This window comes from Podarcis filfolensis (assembly GCF_964270895.1).
Source record: "Podarcis filfolensis genome assembly, chromosome: 1".
In the NCBI taxonomy this organism is placed as follows: domain Eukaryota; kingdom Metazoa; phylum Chordata; class Lepidosauria; order Squamata; family Lacertidae; genus Podarcis; species Podarcis filfolensis.
Genome location: NC_139604.1, coordinates 130720932 through 130743277, shown reverse-complemented (window position 1 = coordinate 130743277; position 22346 = coordinate 130720932). Strand labels below are relative to the sequence as shown.

The 22346-nt window shown below is 47.3% G+C and overlaps 1 protein-coding gene across 1 annotated transcript in view; it reads right to left on the bottom strand.

Annotated features, from left to right (window-relative positions):
- GCH1 (GTP cyclohydrolase 1) overlaps positions 1 to 22346 on the bottom strand; it is a 51672-nt gene that overhangs the window by 8219 nt on the left and 21107 nt on the right. Inside the window, exons 2-3 of the mRNA XM_083620360.1 lie at positions 19163 to 19272; positions 11168 to 11223 (exon numbers count right to left, since the gene is read on the bottom strand). Of these exons, the coding sequence (XP_083476486.1) occupies positions 11168 to 11223; positions 19163 to 19272 (166 nt within the window). The remainder of the gene's footprint in view (positions 1 to 11167; positions 11224 to 19162; positions 19273 to 22346) is intronic.

Here is a 22346-nt window from a genome sequence, read left to right as displayed (position 1 = left end):
GGCCATCTGCCATGGGTGCTTTAGCTGAGATTCCTGCATGCAAGGGGTTGGACTAGATGACCATCGGATCCCTCTCCAACTCTACAATTCTATGAACGCTGCCGAACCTTAAGCAGAGGGCCTTAAGGTTCATGGATAATCATAGTTTAGAGGTCCAGGGCCCTGAGGAAGTCAGATTATCCTCCACCAGGGCCAGGGCCTTCTCAGTGATGGCTCCGACCTGGTGGAATGCTCTGTCCCAGGAGACCAGGGCCCTGCAGGATTTAATTTCCTTCCGCACGGCCTGTAAGCTATTCTGTCTGGCTTTCAATTTGAACTTAGCCTCATCTTTTATTCCCCTTCCTTCCCTCCTCCTCCCCTTTTTATGAAGATTACCCGCTCTGGGATCCCACAGCTAATTCTCCCCTGGTCTCCTCGCTGGCCCAAATAGGACTAATTTAGCCAGCTAGCCCTGGTGATCATCTAATGTTTATTGGATGGATTTCCCCCCTAAATTGATTTTTTAATTCTGAATTTATTGTTATTCACGTTTTATACTGTATTTTATGCTGTTTTTTGTTGCATCAATTAAGTGTTTTAAATTTGTTGTTAGCTGCCCTGAGCCCAGTTTTCTGAACCGGGAAGGGCGGGGTATAAATAAAAAATTATTATTTATAATTTATTTATTATGAACTGGCCCAACCAGTTCCTTTGTTAAGGCGATGGCCTTAGCTGGCCAGTTAAGGACTTCCATTCACATGTCCAAAGAGGTTGCTTTGTTGCCATGGAGACAAATGGGAACCCAAACTGTGCCTTGAGGCTCCCCTGGAAACCTAATGGGGAGGCAAGATGTTCTCTCCTGTTCTGGAGGGTAGGATTCGAACCAATGGCTTCAAGTTACAAGAAAGAAGATTCCAACTAAAGATTCGGAAATACTTTCTGACAGTAAGAGCTGTTCAGCAGTGGAACAGACTCCCACAAGAGGTGGTGGACTTTCGTTCCTTGGAGACTTTTAAACCAAGATTGGACGGCCATCTGTCATGGATGCTTTAGCTAAGATTCCTGCATTGGACTAGATGACCTTTGGGTCCCTTCCAACTCAAATATTCTATGATTCCAAGATACTATATTTTTCACTCTATAAGACGCACCAGACCACAAGACACACCTAGTTTTTGGAGGAGGAAAACAAGAAAAAATATATTCTGAATCTCAGAAGCCAGAACAGCAAGAGGGATCACTGTGCAGTGAAAGCAGCAATCCCTCTTGCTGTTCTGGCTTCTGGGATAGCTGTGTAGCCTGCATTCGCTCCATAAGACGCACACACATTTCCCCTTACTTTTTTGGAGGGAAAAAGTGTCTTATAGAGCAAAAAATACGGTACTTTGGCATGTTATGCTACGTCCCTTTCCACCCTTTGCTTAGGTTACATAGATGTTTAAATGAAACCATATATCCTAAAGACACTTCAGTCTCCATTGACCTTCATTCCAAGGAAAGCAAAAGATGGATAAGTGCCAGAATCCCAAGTCTCCCGCCACTCAGAGATTGGGGTTCACACAACGCTATGTCAAAACAAAGCGCTCCTGACCCTTGCTTCCACTCCAGAGGCACCACGCAATATTCCAGCCTTTGCCAAGTTGGCGCCCTGCAGAACTACAACTTACATCAGCTTCAGCATCAGCATCATATGGCCCTACTGGCTTGGGCTGATGGGAGTTGTAGCGCAGGGCAGCAGGTTGGTGAAGACTTTGTTGTTGTTGTTGTTGTTGTTTAGTCGTTTAGTCGTGTCTGACTCTTCGTGACCCCCTGGACCAGAGCACGCCGGGAACTCCTGTCTTCCACTGCCTCCCGCAGTTTGGTCAAATTCATGTTGGTAGCTTCGAGAACACTGTCCAACCATCTGGTCCTCTGTCGTCCCCTTCTCCTTGTGCCCTCCATCTTTCCCAACATCAGGGTCTTTTCCAGGGAGTCTTCTCAAGAGGTGGCCAAAGTATTAGAGCGTCAGCTTCAGGATCTGTCCTTCCAGTGAGCACTCAGGGCTGATTTCCTTCAGAATGGATAGGTTTGATCTTCTTGCAGTCCATGGGACTCTCAAGAGTCTCCTCCAGCACCATAATTCAAAAGCATCCATTCTTCAGCGATCAGCCTTCTTTATGGTCCAGCTCTCACTTCCATACATCACTACTGGGAAAACCATAGCTTTAACTATACGGACCTTTGTTGGCAAGGTGATGTCTCTGCTTTTTAAGATGCTGTCTAGGTTTGTCATTGCTTTTCTCCCAAGATTGCTCAGTTTTGTTTTTTTTTTTTTGTTTTTTTAATGACACTAGGCCAGGAATCAGACGGAGTTGCCGGCAGAGCAAAAGGAAAGAAGCAGCTCTCAATAGCGAGACCGAGTTGTGTGTTGCATGCGTACGAAGGTAACGGCGGTGGGTGCGTGGGTGGGGCCGTGGCGCACGAGCCGTTTCAATCCAAAGCAGCACATCCGCGAATTAATGCAGTTCAGTTTCCAAGGAAAAGGAGAAAGCCCCAAAGGGCAGCTGTCGGCACAAACGTCCAGCCATATCGCAGAGCCTGGCATCTGCCATTCACGTGCCCACTGAGGTATAGTTAATATCAGTGCTCTGCGTGAATGAGCAGAAAAGCAGAATAAGAGGCGTACTGGATCAGATCAAGAGGCATGCTGCGCCCATCAACGCCTGTCCAGCAGGAGCCCACCGGAAGGCAATAAACCCCTCTCTCTGCTCTGTTCCCAGCAACTGAGATTCAGAGGCCAGATCTGTATGTGATGCTTCTGTGCACACCAGGGGCAGGCAGGCCTCCGACAGGGATGGGAAAATCTCTGAATCTCTAGGGAGCAGCTACCAGTCAGTGTAGGCAGCACTGAGCTACCGTATTTTTCGCTCTATAGGACGCACTTTTCCCCCTCCAAAAATAAAGGGGAAATGTGCGTCCTATGGAGCGAATGCAGGCTCCTTGGCTTCAGCGATAGCAACGCGAAGCCTCCGAAGCACAGAGGGAGCGCTCCCTCCGCACTCTGGAGGCTTCGCGTTGCTTTCGCTGAAGCCTGGAGAATCTGGTCTTTGAGGCTGGCGGTGGGGGAAAGCTCTTGGGGGCTTTTCCCCAAGGAGGGAGAAGGGACTGACTGGCCGCGTCAGTCCCTTCTCCCTCCTGGTCGAAAAGCCAGCAGGAGCCGTGCGCTCCTTAAAGGGTGCGCGGCTCCTGTGGGCTTTTGCGGGAGATGGGGGGATTCCCCCACCTCGTAGAAAAGCCCGCAGGAGCCGCGCACCCTTTAAAGAGCGTGCAGCTCTTGGGGGCTTTTCCCTGAGGAGGGACAAGGGACTGACTGGCGGCGTCAGTCCCTTCTCCCTCCTGGTCGAAAAGCCCGCAGGAGTCGCGCACGGCTCCAGTGGGCTTTTGAGGGAGGTGTTCCCCCACCTCCCGCAAAAGCAGGGAGAAGGTCTGGGAGAAGCGCACAAGCTGCGTGCAGCCTGCCCGCTGCTCCCAGAGCTGGGGGGGGGATCATATATTTTTCCTTGATTTCCCCTCTGAAAACTAGGTGCACCCTATGGTCAGGTGCGCCCTATGGAGCGAAAAATACAGTAGGTGACTCAGTATAAACCAGCTTCTTATATCCACAGAAGTCTCGTAAGTCCTCTGTGCCAGCATAGCGGATGGAGTGGGTGTCCGAGTTAAAATAACCAGCTAACTGACTTGTTAGCGAAAATGATTAAATATTTACATACAGTGGACCTTCCAGATACGAACTTAATTCATTCCGGGTGTCCGTTCGCACCCCGAAAATAACGTAAATAGAGGCGCGCTTTTGCACACACGCGCAGCGCGATTGAGCACTTCTGCGCATGCACGCACGGCGAAACCCGGAAGCATCCCGAAGATTCTGTATCCAGAGGGATATGTAAGTAGACTGTATTGCAAAGTTAACAGGGAGAGTAAGAGGAAACACTATACAAAAAGTTAATAAGGAATGGATGATTTTTAAAGAATATCTTAAAATAGAGGAAATGTATAGCAAAACTCATCTAGAAAAAGAACTGGGAAAACAGAATAATAAAAATGAAATGCGTAGAGATTAATAAATTGTAAAATAGCACAACGAGAAGAGTTGAAAATCAAACACTGGTGGTGTGTCTGCATTGGGTTTGTATATAGGTAATGTATGTTTTGCAGGTATGTATGGTATGTATAGGGACGCGGGTGGCGCTGTGGGTAAAACCTCAGCGCCTTGGACTTGCCGATCGCATGGTCGGCAGTTCAAATCCCCGCGGCGGGGTGCGCTCCCGTCGTTCGGTCCCAGCGCCTGCCAACCTAGCAGTTCGAAAGCACCTCTGGGTGCAAGTAGATAAATAGGGACCGCTTACCAGTGGGAAGGTAAACGGCATTCCGTGTGCTGCGCTGGCTCGCCAGATGCAGCTTGTCACGCTGGCCACGTGACCCGGAAGTGTCTGCGGACAGCGCTGGCTCCCGGCCTATAGAGTGAGATGAGCGCACAACCCTAGAGTCTGGCAAGACTGGCCCAAGCAGGCAGGGGTATCTTTACCTTTATGGTATGTATTGTATGTACAGTATTGTATTGTACTGTTTAAGTTTATGTATAATAAAGATTTTTAAAAATTAAAAATTATAATAAAATAAAATGGGGACACCTGGGTTCAAGTCCCTGCCAAGCCACAAAGCATTGAGAGTATTCAGGCCAGTTTCTCTGAGCCAGTGTTTCCCAAACTTTTTTTTTTTTCTGGGCCACCCTTTGAGAATAAAAATTTGTTTGGGCTACACCAATTTTAAAATAGAAATATATTGTAAAATGCAACTAGTTATCGCTCTTGCTTTTGTTTTGAAAAGATATTTATCCATAGTCTGCAAATAATAATAAAACTGATACCATACTGAAATGTTTAAATCTGTGCTTGAACCGTCCCACCATTATCTCCTGCCATACCAGTGTGACATGCCACACACTTTGAAAACCACTGCTCTAAGCTTTGACATACCTCACAGGGCTGTTGTGTGTGTGAGTTGTTTCCTCCACATATTACAGATCTGGGGAACGGCATAGCTGTTTCCCGAAGGTCACCCAGTGAGTAAATGGCCGGAGCGAAATTTAAACACTGGCCCCGAAGCTCAGTCATGTCACGACACCACGGACACCGGCCAGGAATTAAGCCAGTGAACAACGTTTAGTGATTTATTGACTGCTGGGAGACGTGCAGGAAATGACATGTTTTCAGTGCCGTTATTAGCATCAGACGCGAGAGACCGTTCTCGCCCAAAAGTCCTTTCTGTGATTGTGCAATTTGGGGATAATTGTGGAGTGATGCAAAGCCATCGATCAGCCTGGAGCAGGGACCGATAAATGCATCTGAAGCGAATCCCTGCCTACACTTGAGGATGAAGACAAGCGCCGCAAGGCAGGCGAGACGCTGGAGGGTAATTTCAGCATTTGCTCACATGGAGACAGACAAAAGCCAGCAATTACGCAGGCTGCCCTCCAGAGTTCCCGCGCCCAGAAAGCCAAAAGCCGAGAGGGAAGTGAATCACCAAATGCCACAAGGCCAGAAAGTCCACACTGATGTCAGTAGCAAGCTAAGAAAATAAAGAAATTGAGGCTAGGAAGAAGAAGAAGAGGAGGAGGAGGAGGAGGAGGAGGAGGCGGAGGAGGAGTTTGGATCTGAAATCCCACTTTATCACTATCCTTGTTGTTGTTGTTTAGTCGTTTAGTCCTGTCCGACTCTTCGTGACCCCCTGGACCAGAGCACGCCAAGCACTCCTGTCTTCCACTGCCTCCTGCAGTTTGGTCAAACTCATGCTGGTAGCTTCGAGAACACTGTCCCACCATCTCGTCCTCTGTCGTCCCCTTCTCCTTGTGGCCTACATCTTTCCCAACATCAGGGTCTTTTCCAGGGAGTCTTCTCTTCTCATGAGGTGGCCAAAGTCTTGGAGCCTCAGCTTCAGGATCTGTCCTTCCAGTGAGCACTCAGGGCTGATTTCCTTCAGAATGGAGAGGTTTGATCTTCTTGCAGTCCGTGGGACTCTCCAGAGTCTCCTCCAGCACCATAATTAAAAAGCATCCATTCTTCAGCGATCAGCCTTCTTGATGGTCCAGCTCTCACTTCCATACATCACTACTGGGAAAACCATAGCTTTAACTATACGGACCTTTGTTGGCAAGGTGATGTCTCTGCTTTTTAAGATGCTGTCTAGGTTTGTCATTGCTGTTCTCTCAAGAAGCAGGCGTCTTTTAATTTCGTGACTGCTGTCACCATCTGCAGTGATCATGGAGCCCAAGAAAGTAAAGTCTCTCACTGCCTCCATTTCTTCCCCTTCTGTTTGCCAGGAGGTGAGGATAGCTCATAGCTTCTCTAAGTTATTCAAGCCCCTTCGCCACGGCAAGGCAGTGATCCATGAAGGAGTATCACTAGCCTAAGAAGTCTCAAAAAGGCAAACCATCTCCTTTCCCTTCCTCCCCCACAACAAACACTCTGTGAGGTGAGTGAGGCTGAGAGACTTCAGAGAAGTGTGAGTAGCCCAAGGTCACCCAGCAGCTGCATGTGGAGGAGCGGGGAAGCGAACCCGGTTCAGCAGATTATGAGTCTACCGCTCTTAACCACTACACCACAAGAGGCGAGAGGCTGCCACAAGGTTTGAGGAACCAAAGAGCAGCACTGCATCCTGTTTCATGGAGCTATCAAGGGCTCTGTTCTCCCTCCATGGCCAGAGGCAGCAGTGCTTCTGAACACCAGTTGCTTGAAACCACAGGAGGGGAGGGGGCTCTTGAGGTCAGATCCTGCTTCTGGGTTTCCCCACAGGCATTTGGCTAGCTCTTGTGAGAGCAGGATGCTGGACTAGATGGGCTTGATCCCGTAGGTCTCTTGTGATGCTCCAACATGGCCAATCAGGTATATCGGGCGTAAAGATAAAAATAAAGGACCCCTGGATGGTTAAGTCCAGTCAAAGGAGACTATGGGGTTGCAGTGCTCATCTCGCTTCAGGCCAAGGGAGCCGGCGTTTGTCCACAGACAGCTTTCCGGGTCGTGTGGACAGCAGGACTGAACCGATTCTGGAGCAACGGGACACCGTAACGGAAACCAGAGCGCATAAAAATGCTGTTTACCTTCCTGCTGCAGTGGTACCTATTTATCTACTTACCCTGGCCTGCTTTGAACTGCTAAGTTGGCAGGAGCTGGGACAGAGCAACGGGAGCTCACTCCGTCGCGGGGATTCGAACCGCCAACCCTCTGATTGGCAATCCCAAGAGGCTCAGTGGTTTAGACCACAGCGCCACCTGTATTCACCCCTGGGGAACCCACAACCAGGCCAATAGCACAACAGCCCCTCTCCCACTCTGCTGCACCTGGTACTGGGTGTGGGGATTGCGCTGAATGGCAACTATGGGCAGTAAGAGCCATCTACCTTTTATGGCCTGCCCATAAAAAGCAAGTCTGGGGTGATGTCTACTGTTTCCAGGAACTTTCCTCATGGTGAGATTTTTGTGGGTGAGCTGAGAGGCTGTTTGGACCCTTAGTGGGAACCCAGAGGGTGGGTTAGAAGGAAAAGGAATTGATATTGATTTACACATTGTCAGAGCTGCCCAAGGTCCCAGCTCACAAAGGACCAACGCTGCTTCTTTGTTAAGTACAAAAGTCTTTATTGAAGTTCAGTTTCACTTCCAGAGCCGCAGCGCGCAGCTCTACGTCTCAACTGTTAGACCGCTGATGCTCCGTCTGAGTCTCCTCCCCCCTGACACCAATTTAAGATTCTAGCCTTACTCCACCTCTTCCTCAGTTCCTTCCGCCTCTGATTCCGCCTGGCCGTTGGGGTCTCGCCCTTTCTAGACTCTTCTGACACTGAGTCCCCTGAGCCTTCCCCCTCCCTCCGGCGGGCTTTAGGAGCTGGTTCCCCATCCGGGTCTCCTGCTGTTCCCCGCGCCTGTACATTTGAACTTGGCGCGCACGCCCAGCCGGTAACTTTCCTCCTGACCGTTTCACTGCTGCTGCTGTCACTGCTTCCCCCTCTGGGGGGGCTAGCTGCAACTGACCTCCCCTCCGTTGGAGGCGTGGTCAGCCCTGACTCACTCTCTCTCTCCGCTGGAGGAGACGCTGGCCCTGACACATGTGACTCTTCCCCCCCACTACGCTCTGGTGGGGAAACTGGTCCCAATCCCCCACTGCTGCTTTGGGGTTCCCCTCTGTCTCCTTGTTTCTGGTGCGTCCCCCCTGGGACCCCCTTGCCCTGACCATCGGCGCCCCCTTCTGGGAATCTTCTGATTCGCTGGAGAAGCTCATGGAATCTCTCGGGCCACTGTCATACTCCCCTACGCTGCCCTCGGATTCTTCCCCTTCGCTCTCCATTTCCTCTCTCCCCAGAGCTCCTGCTCCTGAGTCCCTGACACACATATTAGTAACTTTGTATTAATGTTACAGTTTTATATTTACATCTGTATTTTTGTAAGCAAAAAAACAATTGAGTTCCTTGTTGCTGCTTCGGTTTTTTTGTACACTGCTTAGAGACATTTCTAATATATTGGGTGGTATAGAAATCAAATCAAACGAGCAAAGAGTGGCTGTAAAGAAATGTGAAAGGTCAGATTGAATTGAGTTGCTGATTAAAGCAGGAGAATCAACATACGCAGTACAGCCCACGAGTGGATCTACACACAAGGGGGGAAACACTATAAACAAATCAGAAATTTAATCATTATAACAAAAACAAAAAACGCTATGTAAAAATCACACCAAATTTGTTTTGCTCTCTGGCGCCATCTGGTGTTGCATGTTTATAACAAATTTGAAACATCGGGTTTTTTTTACTAATGTAACTGAGTCCCGTATCAGTCCAAATTGTGAACGGAGGGTTTACTGTTTAAAGAAGTTAGCATGTGGCTTGCTATTTTTAATCATTTTTTATAATTGAATTTGTATCAGAAAATCCCAGGACAATTCACAAAAATGAAACTATCCACACAGCTTAGGGATATGGAATGACCAACAGCAAAAAGATGGAAAGCAAAGAAGGGACATTAAACTAAGGAGCCTTGAAAGCTGTTTCAACTAAAACACAGTGCCTGGGAAGACAAGCTTTTAACCAAGTGGCAAAAAAAGGCTGTAATGTTCAGATCAATGAATTGTGTAAGCTTGACAAGAAAAATGGTTTTGCATCGGAAAAACCAAATTGGAAACGGAGTTGTTAGATACTAATGTCAAAAACCTATCTAAAATGTATAATTCATTGTTGGAGAGGCATACAAAGGATGAACAAGTTAAATCTGTGATGATAGATTGGACAAGAGATGTTGGACACAATATAATGTTTGAAGATTGGGAAAGGTTGTGGAACAAAGGGGTTAAGTTTACTGCATGCACTGTACTAAAAGAGATTATTATGAAAATGATGTGTAGATGGTACTTAACCCCAGTAAAACTAGCAAAGATCTACCATACGAATGATAATTCATGTTGGAAGTGTAGAGAAAAAGAAGGCACCTTTTACCATATGTGGTGGACGTGTCCCAAGGTGAAAGATTGCTGAGAAAAGAGTTATAATGAATTGAAAAAAATGTTAAAATAGACATTTATTAAGAAACCAGAAGCCTTTCTACTTGGAATAATAGGACTGGAATTGCCCAAAAAGATGTTAGATTGTTTTTGTATGCCACAACTGCAGCAAGAATTTTGGTATGAGCTTTCGTGTGCATGCACACGAAAGCTCATACCAAGAACTAACTTAGTTGGTCTTTAAGGTGCTACTGGAAAGAAAAAAAATTTTTTTGTTTTGACTATGGCAGACCAACACGGCTACCTATCTGTAACAGCAAGAATTTTGTTAGCCAAAAATTGGAAATTGCAAGAAATACCAACAGTGGAAGAATGGCAGATGAAGATGTTGGACTTTTTGGAGTTGGCTGACCTGACTGGAAGAATCCGCGATCAGAAAGAAGAGGAACATCAAGAAGAGTGGAAGAAATTTAAGGACTATTTAGCTAGATATTCGAATTTAACATAAGTAGAATCACTTGTAAGTACCAAATTGGCCGAGGATTAAAATATGTCGAATTTTATAACATTGTGGACTGAAAATATTATGAAAAGGAAGATAGAAATTTGAATAAGTAAATTTTATTGAAAAATAGATATTGGAAAACTGCTACAATGAGATTTACTGAAAGTCAATCAGGAAGGATTTGAGGAAGTCATTTAACAATGTAAACTAAATTGGACCTTTAACAGTTAGGTGTTTATATGTTTGTTTGTTTCTGTTTCTAATACTGTATTGTTTTCTCTTTTTGTGAGTTTGTCTTATATTTGGAAAATTAATTTAAAAAATTGGAAAAAAAGAAGGCTGTAATATTGGCCAACATACACCTATCAAAAAGCAATGACAAACCTAGACAGCATCTTAAAAAGTAGAGATATCACCTTGCCAACAAAGGTCCATATAGTAAAAGCTATGGTTTTCCCAGTAGTGATGCATGGAAGTGAAAGCTGGACTTTAAAGAAGGCTGATCGCCGAAGAATGGATGCTTTTGAATTATGGTGCTGGAGGAGACTCTGGAGAGTCCCATGGACTGCAAGAAGATCAAACCTATCCATTCTGAAGGAAATCAGCCCTGAGTGCTCTCTGGAAGGACAGATCCTGAAGCTGAGGCTCCAATAGTTTGGCCACCTCATGAGAAGAGAGGACTCCCTGGAAAAGACCCTGATGTTGGGAAAGATGGAGGGCACAAGGAGAAGGGGACGACAGAGTACGAGATGGTGGGACAGGGTTCTCGAAGCTACCAGCATGAGTTTGACCAAACTGCGGGAGGCAGTGGAAGACAGAAGTGCCTGGCGTGCTCTGGTCCATGGGGTCACGAAGAGTTGGACACGACTAAACGACTAAACAAGAACAACACACCTATCAAAATTGCACAGGGAGGAATTCAACGTAGCACTAACACAATTGGTCTGTCAGGGCATCCGTCCGTCATGAACTGATGTGTTCTGCACAGAGACTCACAGCTACATGCATCCTTTTCGCAGGTGAGTCTTCACCCAGACTAAGAGGCTAACACACAACAGCACAGCTTCCTGGCACTTAGAAAAGGGTCAGATTATGCAGCTAAACACACTCCGCTCAAGGCAATCCAATTTAGCAAACAGCATTGCTTTAATTACCTGGAAGTTCTTACCTTGCCAGCTTGCTGAGTCCCAGGACCTGTTTGTTAGGGAGGTAGCCTATGTGCACCTAAGAAAGGGAGGGAGAAAGAATGGGGAGGAAAGTCATGAAACAGATCACACAGGTGCGCGGCTGTCAGGCAAGACCTGGGGGTTCGTGCATGTGCATCCATGCCGGATCAAACATGAACCAGGAGTGCGCTTTTTAGCCTGGGCAAGGAAGAGGAAATAATGGCGATGCGAGTTGCGTTAAGAGGCCGAGAAGGAACAGAAAAGTCAACATGCTTGGTGAACTCACTTCCCGTTTGTCTCTCATTCCTGTAAAGAAGGGAAGGGGCAATCAAAAACCATTCAAATTGGGCTTCCAAAAAAGCCGAGAAGATTTCAGTCATACCTCGGGTTACAGACGCTTCAGGTTGAGTTTTTTTGGTTTGCGGACCACCAAAACTCGGAAGTACCGGAATGGGTTACCGTATTTTTCGCTCTATAAAATGCACCAGACTATAAGACACACCTAGTTCTTGGAGGAGGAAAACAAGAAAAAAAAATATTCTGAATCCCAGAAGCCAGAACAGCAAGAGGGATCGCTGCGCAGCTGTTCTGGCTTCTGGGATAGCCGCGCAAAGCCTCTTCAGGGCAGCAAATTCTCCCTGCCCTGAAGAGGCTTCGCATGGCTAAGCCAGAAGCTAGAACAACGAGAGGGAGCGCTGCACAGCGATTCCTCTCGCTGTTCTGGCTTGTGGGATAGCTGCGCAGCCTGCATTCGCTCCATAAGATGCACACACATTTCCCCTTACTTTTTAGGAGGGGAAAAGTGCATCTTATAGAGTGAAAAATACGGTACTTTTGGGTTTCGGTGGTCACGCATGTGCAGAAGCACTAAATTGCGCTTTGCACATGCGCAGAAGTGCCGAATCACAACCCGCGCGTGCGCAGACGCGCCGCTGCGGGTTGCGAACGTGCTTCCCGCACGGATCACATTTGCAACCTGAGCGTCCACTGTACTTGGAGGTCTAAGAATGGTGACACAAATCCATTTGACACGCTGGTGCATGCAGCTGATTTTTTAAAAGCTGAGGACTTCAGTGGGTCATAAGAACATAAAAGACTGCTGGGTCAGGCCAGGAGTCTACCTGGTCCAGCATCCTATTCTCACAGTGGCCAACCAGATGCCTGTGGGACAGCCACAACCAGGATTCGAACACAAGAGCGTCTCTCCCCTCCTGCGATTTGCAGAAACTGGTCTTCAGAATCATTGCTGCCTCCAGTTCTGGAGGGCAGATCCTGGCCATCAGGACTCAGAGCCATTGATAGTCCCAGCCTCCAGAACTTTTGCATCCTTTGGAAAAAGCTTCTCTTTAAAAAAGGGGGCAGGAAAAAGGCAGAAGGTTCTGTGCCTTTCTGTGCTTAAGCTGAACAGTCACAGCTCACTGCAAAGGATTGCAAGAACCTTCTTCACAAAGGTGTGCAGATTCTCTGTAAATGCTACGCAAGAAAAACTTTAATAAAAAATGATTTAAAAAAAAAAATCTCTGTAAATCTCATACCTACACAGAACTACATAAATCATTTCTTTCTTTCTTTCTTTCTTTCTTTCTTTCTTTCTTTCTTTCTTTCTTTCTTTCTTAAGGTTTTTTATTTATATTTTTCAACTCTATACATTTCATTAGTATTACTAAACATTTCCAAATTTTGACTTCCTTGCCCCTCTTCCTGTGGTTCCTTGAATTAATTTGTTTATGTCTTCTGCATACTCAAGTTCATTTAACTTGCTCACTTATATATCTACTGTAAATATATGCTCTTATAAAATGGCATTAATCCTGCTAATGTTTTTCTGTGTTCCCAATTTATCTGTAAATATTCAACAAACCATTTCCATTCTTTTATAAAAAGTTTGTTATCTTGATTTCTGATGCTTCCGGTAAGTTTCACCATTACGTAAATCGTTCCCCCTATGTTTCCTGGAGAGAGAGAAGAGCTATTAAATTAGATTATTATTATTAATGTTATTTTATTTCCAAATGTAAAGGCCAAGGCTTCTTCACGACTCTAAGAAGAGTTGGGCTGCTGGATCTGACCCAAAGGCAGTCTCATTCAGGGTTCTCACAGTGGCCAGTCAGATGCCCCGACGGGGAGCTCACAAGCAGGACCCGAGTTCAAAAGACGGTCCCCTCTACTTGCGATGGCTCCCAGTAACTAGTACCCAGAGGGGGGGGCATAGCTGTCAACTTACAGATTTGAAAATAAGGGACCAGCAGCCTCGAAAACAAGGGATCAGCAGCCAAAATAAGGGATTTTCTGGGCACAGATATGTTCGACTTCTGAGCCCCTCTGAGCCAAAGGCAGAAAGCCCAGCCAGCAGCCAAACGAAGCCTCAAGCGGTGGTTCACACAGCGCAGCAACCCAGCAAAGGGGATGCAGCAAGGAAAACCACTGTCACCTCTCTGCTGGGAAGCGCTGAGCAAAGGCGAGTCCCCAGGCAACGCGGCCGATTTGATCGGCAGAAGGCATGCAAGCTCCACCCCCCAGTCGTTCTTAGACTCCTTATTGGGTGAGCAACACAGCCAAGCAACACAGTTGGAGCCTCCCTCCTCCCTGGCTGGCAGGGAGGGAGGGAGAGGAGCTGCTTCCTTTGAAACCCGGGAAATTTAAGGGACATCATCAATAAGGGACAGCAGCGGGACACGGCGCTGGGATAAGGGACTTTCCCGCCAAATAAGGGACGCTTGACAGCTATGGGGAGGGCACAGGTAGTGGTTGTGTCTGCATGATCAAAGCATCAGGAAGAGCCCCACTGAACATGGAGCTGCCAGAAGGGACAAATTGTCCCCTGCCAAATTAGCTGGAACTGCTTAGAAAGAAAAAAATAATAATAACAATTAGGAAAGCCACAGAATGTACTTTCTCTGGAGAAGAGAATAATCTTACGGGCGCCGCAGTGCCATCATTTTACAAGGGAGGAAAAGAACAAGCGTCAGAGCCCGAGTTTGGGGGCTTTTCTGGCTGGAGAGCAGAAACTAAATACCCCCAAAAAAACTCTTCTTTTTCAGAGCAGAAGTCAGCTGCCACCAGGCCCCAGAAAGAAATCCACAATCGTGGTTGCCATTGAGGACTTCCTGGCTGTAGCCTAAGCAATGCAAGAAGCTGTCTAAGACAGAGTCAGACCACGGGCTCATCTTCCTCAATATTGTCTGCACTGACTGGAGTTTCAGACTTTGGGGGAAGCCACGACTGTTTAAAGTGGTACTAAACTGCTTCTAATGTGGAATGCAGATGGGGCCAGATAACAGCCCCTACCCTCGTTTCTCATGCCTGACCATAACTAAGCCTATGCACAAAAGTGATCTTCTAAAAGCAAAAAAAGTCACTTTGCATGTTGATTCCCTGTTTATCTCTGCCTCATTTCCAGAGTGTTTCATTTTGCAAATAAATTTTTATTGTTTTCAACATGTAATTGTTGCCCAGTATACCTGAAGGAGCGTCTCCACCCCCATCGTTCTGCCCGGATGCTGAGGTCCAGCGCCGAGGGCCTTCTGGCAGTTCCCTCATTGCGAGAAGCAAAGCTACAGGGAACCAGGCAGAAGGCCTTCTCGGTGGTGGCGCCCGCCCTGTGGAACGCCCTCCCATCAGATGTCAAAGAGATAAACAACTACCTGACATTGAGAAGACATCTTAAGGCAGCCCTGTTCAGGGAAGTTTTTAATGTATGACATATTAGTGTATTTTTGGTCTTTGTGGAAGCCGCCCAGAGTGGCTGGGGAAACCCAGCCAGATGGGCAGGGTACAAATAATAAATTATTATTATTATTATTAATTCTTTTTCCAACAATCCTTATTGTCACATTATAATCCCTTTGACTCTGCCGAATCCTGACTTCCCTCCCTCCCGACCGCTGGTATATACATCACATACTTTTTGTGTATATTATTGTCATAACTCTACTGTTTTACCTTGGAGGTGTTATTCCAGTCCTGCTAGTGTCTTAATATTTTTGTTGTTCTCCTTTATATATTCAATAAATTTATTCCAATTGTTATTGTATCTCTGGTCCTCTTGGTCCCGGTGCCAGAGTCTTTCATTTTGGATTGTTAAGTTCATTGAGGCATGGACCTGCCTAGCTTATTGGCTACAATGCACACTGAGCATGTCGTGTAAGTAATAATAATAATAATAACAATAATAATAATAATTTATTTTGAGCCACTCTGGGCGGCTCCCAACAGAATATTAAAAGCATGATAAAACATCAAACATTAAAAACTTCCCTAAGCAGGGCTGCCTTCAGATGTCTTCTAAAAGTCAGGTAGTTTTTTATGTCCTTGACATCTGATGGGAGTGCGTTCCACAGGGCAGGCGCCACCACCGAGAAGGCCTTCTGCCTGGTTCCCTTTAACCTCACTTCTTACAGGGAGGGAACTGCCAGAAGGCCCTCGGAGCTGGACCTCAGTGTCCAGGTTGAACGATGGGGGTGGAGACGCTCCTTCAGGTATACTGGGCCGAGGCCATTTAGGGCTTTCAACACTTTGAATTGTGCTCGGAAACGTACTGGGAGCCAATGCAGATCTCTCAGGACTGGTGTTATGTGGTCTCGGCGGCCGCTCCCAGTCACCAGTCTAGCTGCCGCATTCTGGATTAGTTGTAGTTTCCGAGTCACCTTCAAAGGTAGCCCCACATAGAGCGCATTGCAGGAGTCCAAGCAGGAGATAATTAGAGCATGCACCACTCTGGCAAGACAGTCCATGGGCAGGGAGGGTCTCAGCCTGTGTACCAGATGGAGCTGGTAGACAGTAATTAAACCATAATCATGTTAGAAGACTCAAGGCCTTGCCAGAGATTTGGGGCACTATCCTGCTTCCTCTCTGCCTGTCTTTCTCCTCCCACAGCGATGGGGAAAGAGTCCTTTTGCTCCCCCAGCTCTTTCCTTATTGTGTAGTAGTAGTACTAATAATAATAATAATAATAATAAATCTGAGCACAGATTAGTTTCTGAACTTCCAGCATCCAGAACTTTTGAATGTTTTGGAAAAAGCTTCTCTTGTTAAAAAATTATAAAAAATAGAGGGGGGGGGGAAAATAAAGCAGAAGTTTATTGCTCACAGCAGGTTCTGTGCTCCTGCGATGCTGCCTTTTTAACTGACGGTTCGTGTGACCTGGAAGAGATCAGAGCTTATGTCCAGGGCAATCAGGTTTAATGCACAGACGTCTGCCCTCGAGGAAGGCTGCTGGTACGAAGGGCTTTGAAATGAAATGTCAGGAGCGATGATGAAGGAGGCGAGACCAGTGCAAAGAGAGTGGGGGTAACCTTTCCAGAGGGAAGTCGGCAAAGACTTTGGCAAGGAAAGGTCTCCAGAAACAGTACTGGGAGGATTTGCAGGGAGACATCAGAGAGACGCTCTCTCTTTCTCTCCACACACACACCACCCGTTCTCTAAAAACCTGGATCTTGAAAGTGCAACAAGCAAGATACGCTTTCACGTCCTGGAAAAGGCTCGTCCGAGCCCTCCTCTGTTTACCACCACCCCCTTCCTTGCAAAACTCGCTTTGAAGCAAAGCAAATTGTACTAAATGACCGAAGAGACGCAATTTCAACTCGTGCCATTTATCCTCTTTTACGCAGTTTGGGTTTCCTTGGCTCCTGAGTCTGGGTTTCTGAATCCAGCACTGGAAAAGCTGTCTGACAACACTGAGCCCCACCCACCCAGACCATAGCTGTCAACTTTTCTTGCAAGGAATCCTATTCAGAATAAGGGAATTTCCCTTTGAAAAAGGGAAACGTTGACAGCTATGACCCAGACACCAGTTGCCGGCTAGATCAGTGCTGAGCTCTGCACCAGAATTCGCTCGGTTCTAGGTGGCAATTCTGGGCAGCAAATTCGGCAGCGGTGACTTAAAATTTGCAGAAAATTCAGCCGCAGGTGAAACAGGACTCCTGACCATTAGGTCCAGTCGTGGCCGACTCTGGGGTTGCGGCGCTCATCTCGCTTTATTGGCCGAGGGAGCCGGCGTACAGCTTCCGGGTCATGTGGCCAGCATGACTAAGCCGCTCCTGGCGAACCAGAGCAGCGCACGGAAACGCCGTTTACCTTCCCGCTGGAGCGGTACCTATTTATCTACTTGCACTTTGACGTGCTTTCGAACTGCTAGGTTGGCAGGAGCTGGGACCGAGCAACGGGAGCTCACCCCGTCGCAGGGATTCGAACCGCCGACCTTCTGATCAGCAAGCATCCCGCAGGTGAAACAGAGCTGCAGGCAAAACTAACAGGCAATGAAGCGCTTGGATTGTCCCCATGTGGCTGATTCCAACACTGGCTTCTTGCATAATACCAAACACTACCCAAGTATCCTGTTCCATGAGGGCTAGAAAGACAGCCCTGTGTTGCAGTGGTTAGAGCAGGGTTACACAAGCTGTTTCTCCAGGTTTTTCTGAACTACAACCCCCATCATCCCTGACCACTGGTCCTGCTAGCTAGGGATGATAGGAGTTGTAGTCCAAACCAGCAGAAGACTCAAGTTTGGGAAACGCTGGGTTAAGAGTTTCGGACTGGAACCTGGGAGAGACCAGGGTTCAAATCCCCCCAATTGGCTATGAAGCTCACTAGGTGTGACTTTGGGCCTGGTCACTGCCTCCTCTCAGCCTAGGCTACCTCACAGGGTTGTTGTATGGCTTGAATGGGGAGAGGGAGAACCATGTATGTCTCCTTGAGCTCCTGGAAGAGAAAAGGTGGGATTTACATGCAAATCAATCATGCGGGGGCTCAATTAGTGCCAGAGCCTTCTTAGGTGTAACCTTTGATGCCTTCCTTTCCATGGAGGTGCAGGTTGCAGCCCCAGCAAAGGTGGCATTTTTCCATCTCCGCCATATCAGGCAGTTGGTCCCTTACCTTTCTCGCCCTGATTTGGCCACAGTGATCCATGCGATGGTCACCTCCAGGCTTGACTACTGTAATTCGCTCTACACGGGGCTGCCCTTGAAGCTGACCCAGAAATTCCAGCGGGTGCAGAATGCCGCATTGAGGCTCCTTACGGGGTCCTTGCCGTGGGATCACATTCATCCAGTGCTTTACCAACTGCACTGGCTCCCAGTGGAGTACAGGATCAGGTTAAGGTGCTGGTTTTGACCTTTAAGCCCTATGCGGCCTAGGACCCACGTACCTACGGGACCGCCTCTCCTGGTATGTCCCACGGAGGACCTTCAGGTCCACAAATGACAACACTTTGGAGGTCCCAAGTCGCAAGGTGGTTAGACTGGTCTCAACTAGGGCCAGGGCCTTTTCAGTACTGGCCCCGACTTGGTGGAACACTCTGTTGCAAGAGACTAGGGCCCTGCGGGACTTGACATCTTTCTGCAGGGCCTGCAAGACAGAGCTGTTCCACCAGGCCTTTGGTTTGGACTCAGTCTCACCCTTATGTTTCCCTCCTCTTGTGGTTTTGACTTTTAAAATGAGACTGCATTTTAAATGGCATTTTAACCTATATTTTAAATTGGTTTTTCCCCCTATTATGTTTTTACTGGTGTTAGCCACCCTGAGCCCGGCTTTGGCCGGGGAGGGCGGGGTATAAAGAAAATTTATTATTATTATTATTATTATTATTATTATTATTATTATTATTATTAAAGATCAATGAGACAATGACAATAATCCTCACACAGCTAATCCCAGAACAAACGTGCATCAAACAGGCGTCCACTTAAAACATTTTTGTTTGATAAGTCTACCCAGAAACGTAGACGTTGCCTATGTTACTTATCCTTTTTCCACTTCTTTTCATCCATCTGCCATGGCTGCTTTAGCTGAGATCCCTGCATGACAGGTGAGAGATGGAAGAGATGACCCCTGCGGGTAAATTTCGGCTCTTCAATTCTACGATTCTGCGATAACTTGCTGATGGAATCCCTAAAGGCTTTGGTGAACCAAACATTCCGATTCATATCTCTGCTCATTCTCTGTGTGTGGTTGGTTTAAAAAAAAAAAAAGCGAGAAAGGGGATGGAAGTAAAAAATTACCTTTCCCACAAATGGAACCAGGTGGTGCTCGCACATCGAGAACATGTCTATGTCCTTCACAATCACCATTTCGTCGTGATCTTCATCAAATATGGCATCGTTTAGCACATCTGAAATTAAGCAAAGCACATTAAGAAGAGGAAGAGGAGGAGGAGGAGGAGGAGGAGTTTGGATTTGATATCCCGCTTTATCACTACCCTAGGTACCGCTCTGGCGCAAAGGTAAATGGCGTTTCCGTGCGCTGCTCTGGTTCACCAGAAGTGGCTTAGTCATGCTGGCCACATGACCCGGAAACTGTAGCCAGCTCCCTCGGCCAATAAAGCGAGATGAGCGCCGCATCCCCAGAGTCAGCCACAACTGGACCTAATGGTCAGGGGTCCCTTTACCTTTACCTAAGGAGTCTCAAGGGGATGTGGGTGGCGCTGTGGGTTAAGCCACAGAGCCTAGGGCTTGCCGATCAGAAGGTCGGCAGTTTGAATCCCCGCCACGGGGTGAGCTCCCATTTCTCAGTCCCAGCTCCTGCCAACCTAGCAGTTCGAAAGCACGTCAAAGTGCAAGTAGATAAATAGGTACCACTCCAGCGGGAAGGTAAACGGCGTTTCTGTGTGCTGCTCTGGTTTGCCAAAAGCGGCTTAGTCATGCTGGCCACATGACCCGGAAGCTGTATGCCGGCTCCCTCGGCCAGTAAAGTGAGATGAGCGCCGCAACCCCAGAGTTGGCCATGACTGGACCTAACGGTCAGGGGTCCCTTTACCTTTAAGGAGTCTCAAAGCGGCTCACATTCTCCTTTTCCCTTCCTCCCCCACAACAAACACTCTGTGAGGTGAGTGAGGCTGAGAGACTTCGGAGAAGTGTGACTGGTCCAAGGTCACCCAGCAGCTGCATGTGGAGGAGCGGGGAAGCGAACCCGGTTCACCAGATTACGAGTCCACCGCTCTTAACCACTACACCACACTGGCTCTCCTTAGTAGTTACCAAGTTGCTACTGATTACGGTGGAGGAAGAATGGTGTGTTTTGACTGCTTCCGCCCTCGCTGTTCCCAGCTGGGTCGTCGCCAAACCAAATATCTGGTATCGATCCTTGTTTGGCTGAATTATATATCATATTTCTGCACATTTGTACTTCTGTGACACAGGCACAGATTTCTGCATCTGGCTGGCCCAGTTTTATGGGAGAGATTCATCTAATCATCGGAAGCCCTGGGCAATTACTTCTGTTTGCAAATGGGGCTTTCTGCTTCCACTCCCACACAAACACAAAGCTCGTTCTGGAGGTCCGTTCTTAACCTGAAGCTGTTCTTAACCTGAAGCACCACTTTAGCTAATGAGGCCTCCCGCTGAGCCGCCAGAGCACGATTTCTGTTCTCAACCTGAAGCAAAGTTCTTAACCTGAGGTAATATTTCTGGGTTAGCAGAGTCTGTAAACTGAAGCACCTGTAACCTGAAGCGTCTGTAACCCAAGGTACCACTGTATTTAGCTATTGTTTGCTTGGTTTATAGACTGCCCTTTATCCAAAGATCCCACGGCAGTGCACAACATTAGGATCATAATGCACAGAATGTTAGGAGTCATTCTGCAAAGAAACAGAAAAGATGATTGTAACTTTAAGAACCGTTTCTGTGAGAGGTTTTCTAGGCTGATAAGGTACAGCTGGTGATGAGTACAAAAGGAGGAGACATTGCAGTTTGAATTTGCCTGCAAAGAGAGAACACCCACATGCTATGTGTTTGTTGTTTTTGTATAGCTGTAATAAAACCTTTGTTTGAGTGTTTTACACCGGTCTCGTGGTTCTGTCGTCTGCCACCAGAAGAAAAAAATCCTCTAACACAGAACAATAAAATAAAATGATGATGATGATGATGATGATGTTTTATTTATAACCTGCCCTCCCCGGCCAGGGCCAGGCTCAAGGCAGCTAACACCAAAAATAAATTATAATAAAACGTAATAGAAAAAAACCAAAAACATTTAATTAAAATACGGCTTAAAATACAGCTTAAGTGATAACAGTCCTCCCTCACTACCGCCCCCATTTAACAGGCCATAGATTATTTAACAGCCGAAGGCCTGGGTAAAGAGGAATGTTTCCACCTGGCACCTAAAGACATGTAATGATAGCACCAGGTGAGTCTCTCTGGGGACAGCATTCCACAAACAGGGGGCCACCACAGAAAAGGCTCTTTCTTGTGTTGCAAACCTCCGGACTTCTCGAGGAGGAGGCGCACAAAGAAGGGCCTCAGACGATAATTGCAGGGTCTGGATCTGTTCCTATGGGGAGAGGTGGTCCTTGAGGAATTGAGGTCCTGAGGCTTTATAGGTCATGACCAGCACTTTGAATTGGGCCCAGAAACTAACTGGCAGCCAGGATTAGTGATAAACGCTCACACCATCTTGCACCGATGAGCAACCTGGCTGCCAAATTCTGCACCAGCCAAAATTTCCAAGCATGAGCTTCATGATCACTGCAGATGGTGACAGCAGCCACGAAATTAAAAGACGCCTGCTTCTTGGGAGAAAGGCGATGGCAAACCTAGACAGCATCTTAAAAAGCAGAGACCTCACCTTGCCAACAAAGGCCCGTATAGTTAAAGCTATGGATTTCCCAGTAGTGATGTATGGAAGTGAGAGCTGGACCACAAAGAAGGCTGATCGCCGAAGAATTGATGCTTTTGAATTGTGGTGCTGAAGGAGACTCTGGAGAGTCCCCTGGACTGCAAGAAGATCAAACCTCTCCATTCTGAAGGAAATCAGCCCTGAGCGCTCACTGGAAGGACAGATCCTGAAGCTGAGGCTCCAAGACTTTGGCCACCTCAGGAGAAGAGAAGACTCCCTGGAAAAGACCCTGATGTTGGGAAAGATGGAGGGCACAAGGAGAAGGGGACCAGCACTTTGAATTGGGCCTGGAAAGCAATTGGCCACCAGAATCGGTGATAAATGCTCACACCATCTTGCACCGGTGAGCAACCTGGCTGCCAAATTCTGCACCAGCCAAAATTTCCAAGCAGTCTTCAGGGACAGCCCTACGTTTGATGCATTGCAGTAATCTAACCGTGAGGTTACCAGAGCACAGACAACAGTAGTTAGGCTATCGCTGTCCAGATAGGGGCGTAGCTGGGCCACCAGCCGAAGCTGATGGAAGGCACTCTGGGCCACTGAGGCCACCTGAGCCTCGAGCGACAGCAA